The 14,292-nt window shown below is 46.0% G+C and overlaps 1 protein-coding gene across 1 annotated transcript in view; it reads right to left on the bottom strand.

Moving 5' to 3' along the window:
* The window catches only part of LOC139049539 (uridine 5'-monophosphate synthase-like), a 39,244-nt gene that overhangs the window by 20,034 nt on the left and 4,918 nt on the right, over nt 1–14,292 (bottom strand). The window contains exons 4-6 of the mRNA XM_070525080.1: nt 10,441–10,544; nt 5,360–5,501; nt 301–429 (exon numbers count right to left, since the gene is read on the bottom strand). Of these exons, the coding sequence (XP_070381181.1) occupies nt 301–429; nt 5,360–5,501; nt 10,441–10,544 (375 nt within the window). The remainder of the gene's footprint in view (nt 1–300; nt 430–5,359; nt 5,502–10,440; nt 10,545–14,292) is intronic.

Genomic DNA, 14,292 nt, shown 5'->3' with positions numbered 1-14,292 from the left:
CCGCTAAAACACTGAGAACTAGCCTAGTGCCTGGGCATGACCTCCGAGATCCGGCGGCACACTGATGATCTCAGAGGCCATGTTCTGTGACCTGTGTCACATTTGCTAATTACCAAGTGCTCGCGTCATCTGCTTAGACACTACTTAAGTAAGGGTTAATAAAAAAATTACCCGATTAGACAAGACAAGCTGCCTTGTCAAGATTGCTTTGATAACATGCACTACTCATTTATAACTAATTTAGCCAAGTAAAATTTTGTTGCAGGCTGCCTTTGTTTTATATGTGGGAGAACTTCGTGCCTGTAGCAATTTGTCGGTGCTGGTGACGTCGACGGCAACCGCCAGGTTGGTCTGCTTCTGGTCCATCAGACCCAGAAGGTGTTTGGCAAGCAGGCAGCGAGCGACCTGGCTCCGGTGGGCATAGTTCTCCTGCTTGGACAAGACACAGGAGTCGCACTAAGTATGCCATGGCACTGTGAAAACTGAAACAGCTCGCTATCAAAGATTGTGACAAGACAGTGTGAAAAAACACGCAGATAGTACAATGCAATGCTGCAATATAAATGGCACGAAGCTCGATTGAATTAGCCAGGTAGCAACGGTAGCAAATGACAGGAGCATGGCCTTGTCACTTGTCGCTGTTGGCTGCTCACGTCATCAGGACAAAGGCGATGTGTGATACTTGTCGAGGGAAGGATGTTGATGACATGTGTATGCAAAGTGAAATACATGTCTAAATGTATGTTTAAGTACATTTAAGGTGTCATACTCTTTTGGTCACAAGGGCTTGTACTAGGCCAGACAGTCATCTACTCGGGCCCATACCCAGCGGCCAAAGTTGTCTATTTATAACCACAAATACATCCGGCGAGGAAACGGCAACGAACGCCCAGCCCTGAAGAAGAGGCAAACAAAGCTTCACTTTAATAGGGTCCTGAACCACCGCCCGGGCTTGGCGAAAAGACACAGTCCATGGATAGAATATGCTGCTGTGAACATCTCAGGTAAATTTTGCAGTCGTGCACGACCCGTAGAACTCGCCAGCGGAGTGCAGAGTCACCTTTCTCTCAAACATTCTCTTTTCAACAGAAGCCTTCTCCTCACTCATTTTGGGTACCATTATTTCGTCATATAGCAGGCTTCCATAGGTGGCTGCTATAGCCGACATCAATCAAGAAGGGTGCTTGGATCAGTGTGCTTCTTCCTGCTGTTACAGTGTATATCTATTGACGCAGTTTAATAAAGAGCGAAAATTTGCATTTTGAATTTTGATATGAATTACATACTTCTGGAAGTACAACTACTGCACTATTGCCAACCATCATCTGCTGACGCTCACCAGCGCCCACCACTGTAGGAATGAAAATTTGCCTACACTGCTTATCGGTGTCATAGCCACAGGGTCTCACTAATTCTTATTAGTTTTAGACACTCAACTAGTCTTGGACTATCGTAAACTTAACGTCAGATCAGATGTATGCTTGCTAGCACAGGCTCACTCCTGGCTAGACACCTTGGCAGAGTTGGCTTCGTATTGAACTATTGTGCAAAATGTGCAATTAGGATGTGCTACTATCTGGTGCAGAACAAAGCTGGTCCCCATCATATAGCATGGCCAGACTGGAGCACATGAACTCAATGATGCACTCCAACCCTGTCGTGTTCATAGTTAAGCCACTACAGTTGCACGTAGCCATGTAGAACGTTGGGTGCGTCTGCAGTGTAGCGTATATGACGTGGCCGCCACGGGGTGCTGAGATGCACGCTCTCGCTGAACTCCTGCGGCTTGCCGAGGACCACAGCGTGATGCAATTGGTATCTGTGGATGACGTGACTCAAGGACCGAGTGCCAACATCTGACAAACAGGTCATCCGCTTCCCGAGTTGCACACCCTCGAGGTGTGTCGCCATCGGGGTCGATGCTCGTTATGTTAGGAAGTCTCAACACAAATAAGGAGTGCAGCATCCATCGCTTAGCCGATGTGCGCGCTGCCGCCATACTCGCATGAGCGAAGATGAAAACAAAGTTTGTTCGACCCTCGAAAATTGTGTGATTGCCGTAGAGATAAGTCTAAGGAAATGTACTACTCATTTCACTTGGTGCGAGAATAGCCGCACGTAGCTATCTAGTACACTGTAGCACAGCAAAGGGATGAGACACTGGGAGCTCAACCGTAAGCTGAGAGATAGCCTCTGAGCTTGGCTCCTCGTAGGCACCAAAATCTGAAGTAGTGGAGTCTATGTGAACATCCAAATCAAATTCGAACTGCGCACCATGGTGACGTTCAGTAGGCAGAATGCCGTGGGCACCACCCCACTCTGCCGTAGCCTTCGTAGTGCAAGGCATTGAAGAAGGACAGGGAGTATCACAAAAAGGATCACAGGCGATCCTTGATTGCCAATAACTCCGCTTCTGCTGAACGCACTGAAGTACTTTCTGCGGCAAAGCATTTCTGAAATTGTCTATTTGAACTTCAAATGCATTTCTCGACTTCGATAAAAGTGGTTAAGGACCCCTCTAAATGTTTCACACCATCAAAAGGCATTGTCTCACAGGTCCTGAAGTATGAATGATCAAGACAAGGAAATATCAGCAGGAATGAGCTTGAAGTAGGGCTTCATATGTCCTGCTTTCTTACTTTTTTTGTGTCCTTATCTGCCAACTCCAAATAACTACTGTTCACTGCGATTAATCAACTTGCAAAAACTTCTACATTGATTAACATTCTTGCTCCTTTTGCTCAAATGCCACAGCAAAAGGGTGAAAGCTCCTCCACAGTGAGAGTACAGCCCGTCGCCAAGGCAGCCCTTAGATGCACCATAGCATCTTCTATTGCACCGCACACAGGAAGTTGTGCCAAAGTAGAGAACCAAGCGCTCGCTAAAGCATAGATAAAGAGATAAGAAAACTAGTTAGGTAGATAAAACAGAAAAATGAGGAGCCATGCATCCATCTGCCTCACGCGAGAAGTAGCCATTGCAGCACATAACATCTGCCTCGGTGGTAAAGAATAAATTTTGATTGTGCAGTGAAACTGGGTTGGAGAACTTTAAGAGACCATCGTCCAATGTGCCAACACTTCCTTCTCTAACATACAGAATGCATCTTTGGTATTGTCATGGTAATGAAGATCAGCTGTAACAAGAAGTGCATGCAGGCTCTCGCAAAGTTTCTGCTCTTACGATTAGGCTTGGTGGTATAATACTTTGTGTAAATGATTGTGGTTGCATGATCCATGCACCACATTTTCTGTTTGCAATGTCCTAACGTGGTGAAGGCTGCAGGCATATCCTTTAAGAGACTCTGTAATGTTCCTAAGAAAACTGCTTACGATGCATAGATGGTATCCCCATGCAGTACCACTTCTTTGCAACAGAAGGAAGTCACAAAACGTCATTCTATGCTGCAAGGGTATATGAAGTACAGTTCATATTATGGTGACATCCCAAAGCTAATGCACTTTGTCGGGACACATATTGAAAAACAAACAATACAACATTTAGCTAGTGGTCGCACGAGTTCCAACAACTGCACCATGTACGCCAACCATTATGTCAGGTTGGTTACTGTATGTGGCAGCCATACTTTTCAAGTTTATAACTTGCACCAATGCGGCACCGCCCAGTGCATTGCAACGAAACAAACGCACAAGGGAAGGGAAATGCAGTCAAAAACAACAAAGAATCGTACGAAGCACTGTACGTATTCACTTGAATTTACAGCAGCTGTGGCCCAGTGGTAGAGCGCCCACTTCAGCTGCGGGATTTCGTAGGTTCGATTCCCACTGCCGCTGCGAACCCTCTGGTTTGTCGAAAAAGGGGCCCAAGCATACACACGTCCCGGCGATTGGCTTTCTTCAGGGGGGATGCACACGGGAAAGGAGCCTGCACCTTCAAAATCCTTTTGTAACCCTTGTGAGCCCCCCCCCCAACCAAAGAAAAGGAAACTTGGGCCACTCCCATGGCGGTCATTTCCCACGTAGCATCCCAAAGGACCTATTACGTAGGAACAGCCTCAGGCTCAGGACAAACAACCCCTTTCCAAGCATTAAGGTCCCATAATGGCGGAGCACCTGGCCAGGAGCACGCGTGTACCAATTTTACGGGTAGGTAATTAGCGGCAGTTCTAGTCTGCCTCTCACAGGCGTGGCGGACGCTCTTCAATAAGGTCATCCGTGGCTGGACAAAGGCCACCCAGAGACTATGCACATAATCTCCATGGGGCCCTTTTTCGAGTTTCGAACACCCACAAGTAGCTGAGCACCAGGCCTGGAGACATCTTTACCCATTAGAAAAATCGGTGGGCTTCCGGTGGCACCAGGATTTGAGCCCAGCACCTCCGCCGTACAAAGCTGATGCTCTATCACTAGGCCATTGCTGCAGTAAGAAGGGGTCCTGCGCTCAGATGCTGCCAACTTCCCAATAGGTGGGTGTCCTTCCAAGCATCAGGAGCTCCCCGTAGTTGCCGAGCACCAATGGCAGCTCTTGTCTGCCTCCCACAGCAGTGCCGGATGCTGGATAATTTCACCAAAGCTGCAGTGGGACAAGGGGTGCCCAGAGACCTTCGTAAATCTTAAGAGGGCCTCCTTTCGAGATGAGAACCTACATAAACAACCAAATTCCAGATCGTGGTACATCTTTACGCATAAGAAAAGGTGGTGGGTTTTCAGCAGCACTGAGATTCGAACCGAGGACCTCCCGCACACGAGGCCTTACCATTTCACCACCAGTGTGGTTATAGATGCTTCAATGATTGCCTCGATGACAAGCTGATAAAGGAAGTTCATCGTTTCCTCAAATGCGAGCTGACCAGGAAAAAGGAGTAAGCACAACAATGTCAACACAATAACAATACTAGTCATAACTAATTTGTATGAATGCACAACTGGAGAAGCTCTGAGGTAATAGCTCACACATCATCATACTCTGTTGTTGCCACGGGCTCACTGTGTCAATTGTATTGGGACGCGGCATGCAAAGGTTCGACTTGAATCCAAGCTAACTCATATTTTCACATTCAGTACTCTTAAATAAAACTGTAATGGACTGGATTTAAATTTACACAACGAGTGGCCAGATTGGGAAGTTGTAGGCATAGGGTCAGGGCACATGGAGCAAGACAGGCAAATGGGAAGTTTTGAAAAAGGCTTTTGTCTCGGAAGTTAGGATGTTGCTTGATGAGGAGCCGTCAAAGGTCAACGACATGCACATGGTCCCTAACCAACTTCCCTGGCTCCCAAAAAAACAAGAGAGATAGACATGATAAGTTTGTCTTCCTATTCCTGTTCCTAAGTTTGTCTTCCATTCTAAATGACTGTGTAACAAACTAAACCCAACAGTAAACTCTCACGTGACCAACCTTGCTGGGAGAAGGCAAAACGAGGGAAGGAACCAGGGGCGCCTTGACTGTCTGCACGAAGGCAGCCACCTTGTTGGCCATTTCCTCGCTCAGGCGCTTCTTGGCCACCAGCTTCTTCATGATGGTCGTGATGCGAAAGATGCTGCATCATCATTCACAACCACTGTCACCAAGTCCTCAACAAGGCAGTGACTATGAAATTAGATGGTGTCACGCTCAAGGCACAAAAAAAAAGGGGGGGGGGATAGCAAGAAACAATACACAGAGCATATACTTAATGCTTTTTTTTGTCTATATGCTATTCATATGCTCGCTGAACAATGCTGAACAGTGCATCCAATGGAAAAGAAAGAAGCCTCCTTATTGAAAAGACAGAATAACCAGGGCCAATAAAGACTAAACGTTGGCTGCATTGGCAAACATACACTACATTGACTAATGGGTCACACTGGAGACATTGACCTTATATTGGACAACACCGAGTCATCATTGGCCCCGCTTTAGAGCTCTGAAAAACTGCCTATTTTCTGCTGAAATAGCGCACTATGTCGCTGCTTTGTCCCCTTTGAAAGAATAGCAGGCCGATTGAGTTCGAATGTATCTATCGCGCATGCACACAAGAGACAACAGACAAAGAAAGGAAGACAAGACAAGTCCTCTCTGACAACTAAATGTTTATAAGAAAAAGATGTGAAACTTATAGTATGAACAATAAAGATCATATTGTTCATAAATCTCCCATGTTTTCCTAATAAAGGTATAGTTGTCAAATAGATCTTACCTTGCCTTACTTTCTTTGTGTGATCTGCTACAATGAATAGTATGTCTTCTCCCTTTTGAAGTTATTCACCATGGCAGTTTTCTTCAACTTCTTCCCTGTCTATAAAAACAACTTTTCCACGTGGCTCAATGAAATGTTTCTGGCTATTCTTTTTAAAACACATTTGGTAGTAACAATTGTTGAATCTGACAAGACACTGCTTCCAGTTCCTTTTCATTTTGTTTCACGTGTGCCGCCATCTTGGGCTATGTTATGAAATTTCTCTAATTCTGTGCACAGCGATAGCAGTCATGCAAACCTTAATGTGTCTGTACAACCATTTCTGCACATACAAATAGACCATGGTGCCATGCATCGGTTGTTACAGTTTACAGGGGTTTAACCTGCACGTGCGACTGGTCCCTTCTCTGATAATCACCAGGCCAGAAGAGTGGCACACACTCGCCAAAGCTATCCCCGCAGCCCTAAAGGTCAAGAGTTGTCGTCCCTAGCCCGTGATTTGCAAGGAGTTGCAACCATGGCAGGTTCAGCCCAATAGACAGGCATATGTCTTTCAGACTGAAGGCGTTTATTATCACCCCAAGCTCTTGGCCCAGGTGCAGTAAGTTGCTCACGATGGCCATGCACTGCAAGCGTTCTACTGGGCAGTAGCCTCCACGGCTGAGACAAGCTGTGGCTGAATGCAAACCCTTCAGCCTAAAGGCCAAGTGGCATCGGGGGAATGGCATGTACGAGTCTCCGAAAGCCTGTGAAAAGTAGCAGTCTTTTCACTTCCATGAAACAGAAAAAAAAAGGAAAGTAGGTGCCTTGGCTGCAGCAAGGCATGAAAGGCAGACGAAGCGGTGAGCGCGCCCTCTCCCCATGCAATTTTCTTTATGATGCACGTGCAACCGCTGCATGGTAACCGAGTGCAGCTGCTCCTGAGATATCGACGTCCATGCGGAGCCTCACATCCCGCCTCATTATCACCCTATGGCCGCAAAAGGGCCACCGTCACACGGGGCTTTTCCGAAGGGGGCCGACTACTCCACCACCAAGACAATGAAGTCCACGTCAATCAGGGAGCAGCCTTTGTCTTCCATTGCACTGATCTGGTCCCGACAGGGTCATGCTGGGATGCTGCATGATGATGATAGTTGTGCATTGTCAGGAGTCTTCTATGACAATTTTGATGCTTCGGGGCTTTCTGCATGGTCCCCGCCTCTGCTGCCAGCAGCCATCAAGCAAATTTCAGATCTGACTTGGTGTGCCATATCAGCTCTTCCACAGTTGTGCAGTGCTGCTGGTCATGATTTGGGGTTATTTTATCCTCCTTATGTCCAGTGGCTCGCTGTCGGTGCAGGAGAGGCTGTTGATGGCCTTTATTGAGAGGAAACTCACCACATACAGAGAACATGAAACCTATACTAGGAGGCAGAGACATATCTATGGCCTGGTGAAAGGTGCTATTAATCATCTGCCCTTAAAATGGCACAAAGAGCCAATTACGTTTATTCTTAGTGCAGGCCTGTCCCTACATTTTTTCCACAGGGCCCCTGAGAAGTAGGACGTGGATGGATCTGTTCAGACGTGGCACTTCTAGGTAGCCATCAAGAGCACTTCTTGCCTTTTGCTTGGTCTCTCTGATGCTTACTGACTCGTGGACACATGGTGGCAAGTTGCACCTGGGTGGCTTCTCAATGCCACCTTGCAAGCTGGACCATTCAACATAGAACCTCCAGGAGTGCCAGGCAAAATACGGTGCTGGCTCGGCCACTCACTTTGGAATGGTCAGGCACACTGAAAATACAGGGGCTCAATCTGCAAGTGCGATCGGTCCATATTCTGGATCGCACTAGGCCAACAGGACTGGCAATTGCTCCAATTTCCCGACTGACTGGCAGCCATATCAGTCAGAGCTGTCAGCCTTAGCCCAAATATTGCAATAAGTTGCAACCACCACAGGATCATGCCAAAGGGAGAGAACATGCACGAGTGTTAAATGAAGGCATTTATTATCGCCTTCGTCAACCAAGGCGGGCATCAAAAGACAGGCCGCAGTGTTCCGCACAGCTGGGGCAAAGTCGCAAATGGAAATGCGCACTTTGGGAGACTGAAAAGAGTTCAGCTCACCTTGCGTGGTTTCACACTCTTGGCTCTGAGGCAGTAAGTCTCTCATCATGGCCAGATGTTGCAAAAGGAATGGCAGGTGGCGCTTTCTGCAGCTCAGGCGAGTTGCGAATTGTTGCAAACTCTTCAGCCAAAAGTTAGAGCAGCATTAGAGCAGTGTTAGAGCGCAGTTATGCTACGTCAGCGAAGATTGGATGCTCTACAGTCTAGCATTGCTGGCGTGGAAATAGAACATGTCCTATCTCACGCCTGAGCCACTGGAGCAGAGTGCGTCGCCCGCTAGGTTGGTTAATTAGCAGCATGCTGACCTATCTAGTTTGGCTTCACTGAAGCGAGCAAGCTGAGTTTGCGCCTTTGACAAAAAAAAAAGTGCTCGTTCGCCATGCACTTGTGTGCTTTTGCTGGATGACAACCAATCACCATGCTGCTGCAGGACATGTATAACGCGCTGCATTTTATAGAGAGCAAAATTTAGCGACCTTAGTGCCACGGGCATGGCTTACCTGGCTTCGTCGGCCGCTGCCTGGCACTCTGGAAACACCAGATCCATGCCTTTAACCTAGCTACCTACCTTAGACCGAGTGAACTATTGCCATCTGTAGTACAGAATGAAATGCGGTTGAGACTCGTCATAAAGTGCGCATAAAGTCACGGCCGGACTCTGGCTACGGTAAATTTTCACCCGTTTCGCTGTGGCAGCATCGCTTGGCACCGCATCTACGCCATGGCTGTCACGCTGCATTCTCCTTTGCGACAAATGCAGTTCCTGCTGGCAGTGTTTTTGGAGCCGTGTCAGAAAGGCTTTCATTGGCCAACTTCGACGCGGACATTCTGGAGACGCATGAAATGTCTCAAAAGATGATATACCATCGGAAATAATCGCTCAAGAATATTGCCCTTGAATACAACGTACATTTGCTTTTCGTGCACCGTTGCAACTTATAGTACTTATAGTCATCCTGAGAAAGTGTTTTGCAAGCTGATCTTCCACCGTGCTCGCGAAATGTAGCCTGTGCAGCTTCATCAAAGTGAAGTTTACATGCTTTGTGTGCGTTGACTGGTCTGCATCACACTTGCCTGCTGTGGTGCGGTGCACGCTCTGAAAACTGGGACAGGAAAGGTGTGTTAGGCCTTCCTCTGCACAGCGTGTTTTACTGCAGAGCCAAGGTTACAATGATAGTACATGCTATGCATTTATAGTCAATTTAGCCCGAGTGAAACTTCCTTGCAGTTGGCCTTTCAGCACAAAGAAGTCAATGTAGCAGCTAGTCTCTCCCGTGGTTTGAGCACGGTTGACGGCTACTGGATTGACTAGGTGGCACCAGTTTCAGTTTTGAGGAGGTGCTGGCAACGTGTCAAAACTTAGCTTTTACTGCTCCAGTCGGTGGCTGAATAAGTTCATGCAGGGCCGAGTCTAAAATCATTGAACGACCTACTGTTCAGGCGTCGGAAATTTTGGTTGTCCTTATTTTGGTTGTTTACGGGGGGAGTGGCGGCGCCACGAAGCTGTCCAGGTCTGTACATGGTGTGCCTTAAAAAGCTATCAAAGTTCTGCTTGCTTGAGATTTTGCCCCCGCGTGTTAAAGATGGTTTTCTGTACAGAAGGCAGGTGTCACAAAAATTACGCTTCAGATCCTGCTCTTTTCTGGAAAAGTCCTTAACATCTTGCTTCTTTGGTTAAAACACGTTGGTGGGCTAGTTGGTTTGAATCCATGATAGAGTACATAAGCGCGACTGAACTAGGACGTAGAAAGAAAGATACACAGAGATAGCACAGTCTCTGTACGTCTGTTTCTTTCTGCATCCTCATTCAGCCGCGCTTATGCACTCTATCATGGATTCTTTGGTTCCGTTTACAGAGAGTTGCAGAAATTTTGGTTCCAATTAAAAAAACATTTTTTACATTGCCCAAATACAGAACCAACTAATATAGATAAGGCTGTTGCATTTAAGAGGCAATTACAAGTAAGCAATTCCCATTTACAGAGATTTTACTGCGATTAATTGCTATGCATATTAATAACTTTTCTGTCAGAAAACATTTTATTGTTTTGCTTGCATGAATGTTCTCTCCATAATCAAAAATAAGTGTGAATGAGTTTTTCTAATTTCTTTCTTTATGTGGAAAAGTGTTTGGGCTTTCTGGTGTTAAGAAAGGGAACACCCAACCCAGACAAAGCAGGAACCTTACCTGTGTAGCTGAATGTTCCACTTGAGCAGGTTCTCTTTTCCACCTTGTTCACGGTCCAAAAACACCACAGCGTCGGTCACCACCAGGCCAGCTGTGGAAAGCGCCTGCAGACCATGCCACGCTCTTAAGTTAATCAGCTGTGAGTACTTCAGTAAACTATAGTCCCCACTGAAACAAGAGGGCTTTGTGGCGCAAGAAGGGTGCACCCAGAGCAGGACAATGAGACAATCGAAGCTTGCATTGCTTTTACGAAGGTCCACTACTTAGAAGAAGCAATACAACCAACTGATCCAGCACAAGCTCACTTGAAGGTGTCCTTAAGCTAAAAAGCTTAAGCCTTTAGCTTAAGCTAAAAAAAAATTCAAGCAGAACCCATCTAAGATGTTTCTCCAAGTTATGAGAGAGCGTTTGCACAACACTCACAAACATACTTTATGCAACGTCTGTTACAACGTTGTTTACTTTATCAAGTTCGTACGCGAGACAGTTATCATGGGATGTCAGGTGCTGAAGCATGATACGTACAATTTTGCATCCCTTTGTCAGCTGTTAGCATAACACTGAGGGTGGTAACTAGCTTACCAAACTGCAGGCCTGAGCTTAGTTTCTTGCAAGTGACCAAATTTTTAAATTTTTTTTTTATGCAATCATCATTTGGAGGCCGCACAGATATTCAGCGAGGCCAAAGTGGGTGCGATTAGGCAAATAATGCTCTCGCATTAAAAGAAAACATGGCACTCCATAATGACCTAGCCGTTTAGCATCACCCATGTTCAAGTCTGCGCAAGTGAACAACCACGCATGTCAATTAAGCAAAATAGCTCCAGAGCACAGCAAAACTGTGCGAAGGAGGAGACACAGAAAGTCACCTCAGAAACTTTTGTTTCCAATTCAAATTATGGGCTTGTGGTGGCCTCACGGTCGCACAGCAGCAGCCAGATACCGTTTCCCTTTTTGACTCTGTAAAATCTTATCGCGTTGTGTGCGGGAAAGGGAAGTGGCGCGAGGGTGCGCAATCGAGCCGTAGAGGCTGGACAAACACAAAAATAAAGTCCGTTTTCGCTTGCTTTTCAGGGACGCACTACTCGCTTCTATCTGCTGATTTTGCAGCCGCGCTCGCGTCGCGCACGACAGGCTTTTTCCTCCCAAACCAACGCACAGGCCAGGAGCATGCCATGGCGGGGGGTTCCAGATTAACTTTGATCGGCTGCGGTTCTTTAACAAGCACTTAAACCTAGGTACATAAGCATATGTTGCATTCCACCCTTATTGAAATGTGGCTGCTGCTGCCAGGAGTTGAACCTGCAACCTCATGCTCGGCAGCAGAATGTCATAGCCGCTTAGCGACCACAGTGGGTGCACCGTTTTTTTTTTTTTACGTAACTTAAATGCTGCATGTCTGACACCTAAGGACACTAAGTATGCATCAGGATTGTGTACAGTTAGGCACAAACATTTCAGACGTGAGTTCCACGACAATAGTGAATTGCTGCTCTGTCAATTTAATGTCAATTTAAGCTAGCAAAAACAATGCAAACTGAAAACTTTATTTCAAGGCTACGTGTCCTGGCTTCGCATGCGCTCGACTGTTTCGCAAATCCTGCGTCCCGTAAGCTTTTGTTGTTGACTGCACTCACAATGCCTCTTGAGGCGATTATCTCACTGCACGACAGAATGCTAAACGCAGGTGTAGGAGAGGTTCCCTAGAATGCCACCACGATCCCTGTTGAGTCGCATCCTCCACATTGTTCCTGTGAGCGAGCATTTTTAATGAGCAACGCAATGCGCAAGATGCTGGTCATGCATAATAATTCCATCCATACAAGCAATGACATTGTCTGTTTGCTTCCCGTAGCTGTCCTGGCTGGTCCCTGTTTCAGAAACAAATGCTGCCCTTGAGAAACCACACGTGAGTCACATGGGGCGCTCTTTTGTTAGACTCGAACAATGTTAACTGTGCATCTGTCAGCACCTGGTGTTCGAATAATAAACAGTGACTGCACCTCGCTGATGGCATTTAAAGTTGAACTTCAACTTAACAAACCTGGATGTAACTAATTATCGGATACAACAAAGTAAATCTAAATTGTTTCTTGCCAATATAATCATGCAACAAATATCAGATATTGAAACGTGCACTCACTTATCCTTTCCTCTAGGACTGCATTCCACCAACCACTTAAAGTTATTGCTTAGTGCGAGGCGCGCCTGCATGATCGGAACTTAGTGGAATGTAATCGATGGTTATATCTGTTGTCTGTTGTCATCAAAGCTGGTGTAATACGATTGTGCGCGCGATCTGAATTGCGTGGTACTTTCTGGAAGACACGTGGGCACCAGCAATTACTACAGATACTTCGACAACTCATCTACAGAAGCCGACACGATTGGCCAGCAGATGAGATTTTCGACGATCACCGACTGTGTTCGCTACTATTGCTTTTCCTTGAGTGTAGCCCGTTTTTGAGGGCACACGTTTCCCCAATGATGCGATAGCTTCGTCGTTCACACTTCTGCTGCTGTGTTCTTCCCCCGTCACCGCTATGTGACAATATAATAAAATTACTGTCGTTAAAGTTGTCGAATCGTTAATAAAAAGTTGCCAATCGTTAATAAAGTTATCAATCGTTAATATTGTCGAATACAGTTAAACTTTGTTGTAACGAAGTTACAACAAAGTTTAACTGTATTCTGATGTCTGAATGGCAAACCCAGCCACTTGCAATGTTGTGCACAGTGCTCTAGACAACCTGAGTAAAGGTTATGAGAAAAATAAAAACCAGAACAAATAACGTCTGGCAAAGCGTGATCTATTCTCGAGAACACAGCACAGGAAATGTTGTGACACATGCGCATGCGCTTTGCAGCAGTGAAATATTACATCAGACAAATGTTGCCTTACAACAATGAGAGTGTTGTTGACATAAGCTGAAACAACTCACGCAAACAGGGACGGCGATGCAAACATGCAGGACATGCACTGACTGCCAAGTGCGCCCTATTGAAAGAATGTCAGCTTTTTGTAATCTCTGTCCAGCATGTGTACCCACATACTGGACAATATCAGTTACACTCATTCTAAACATGCCATTTCCTCAAAAGACTGTAACTGATACTGTTTTGAGTACACAAGATTGAGCTGGACAGAGATTGCAAAAAGCCCGGCTTTGTTTTAGTTAAAACGCACTTGGCAATCAGCGCCTGTCCTGCGGTGGTGGATGCATGAGCTGTTATCTTTGTTTTGTTGGGTTGTTCCAGTTTACATTTATGATAAAGCATCTAGCCCACAGCAAGATGACACTATATGAAGCGAACATTTCAGGAATGTAGCCACACCTAATTGTGCATGATATAAAAGCAGACTATTCTATAGAATACACAAAAATATGCCTTAAAAACACGACGTTATGCTGATGTACCAGTTCTGAGGATTTGGCGAGACATTTAGAACAGAAAAGTTTCGCCCTTCATATCCTCCACTGCACTCTCTTTCTATACAGTTCAGCCTCATTATAACAAAGTCGTATCTGACACAAAAATAGCTTTATTATATCTGATGCTCGTTATAAGCTTGTATTTGTTGCTTGCTGATATCAGTGAGGTATTTTTAATTTACTTTGTTATATCCAATGTTTTATTATATTGAGCTTCACGTGTAAATAGCAGGCAATGCTACGAAGACTAGACCACAACCACTGGATAAAAAAAAAGAAGGTGCAACCTGCCGCATGCATCGAAAACGCTGTCATCCGCCGCGGCGCTGCCAGTCGGGGACTGTTGTCTCGGATCGGCATAGAAAGTGCGTGAGGAACGCACTTCGAACGCCGTTGCCCGTGGAAACCGATGCATCCC

Source organism: Dermacentor albipictus, chromosome 9 (genome assembly GCF_038994185.2).
Source record: "Dermacentor albipictus isolate Rhodes 1998 colony chromosome 9, USDA_Dalb.pri_finalv2, whole genome shotgun sequence".
NCBI classification, from domain to species: domain Eukaryota; kingdom Metazoa; phylum Arthropoda; class Arachnida; order Ixodida; family Ixodidae; genus Dermacentor; species Dermacentor albipictus.
The sequence above is the reverse complement of the archived record's forward strand: the minus strand, read 5'-3'. Positions and strand labels throughout refer to the sequence as shown.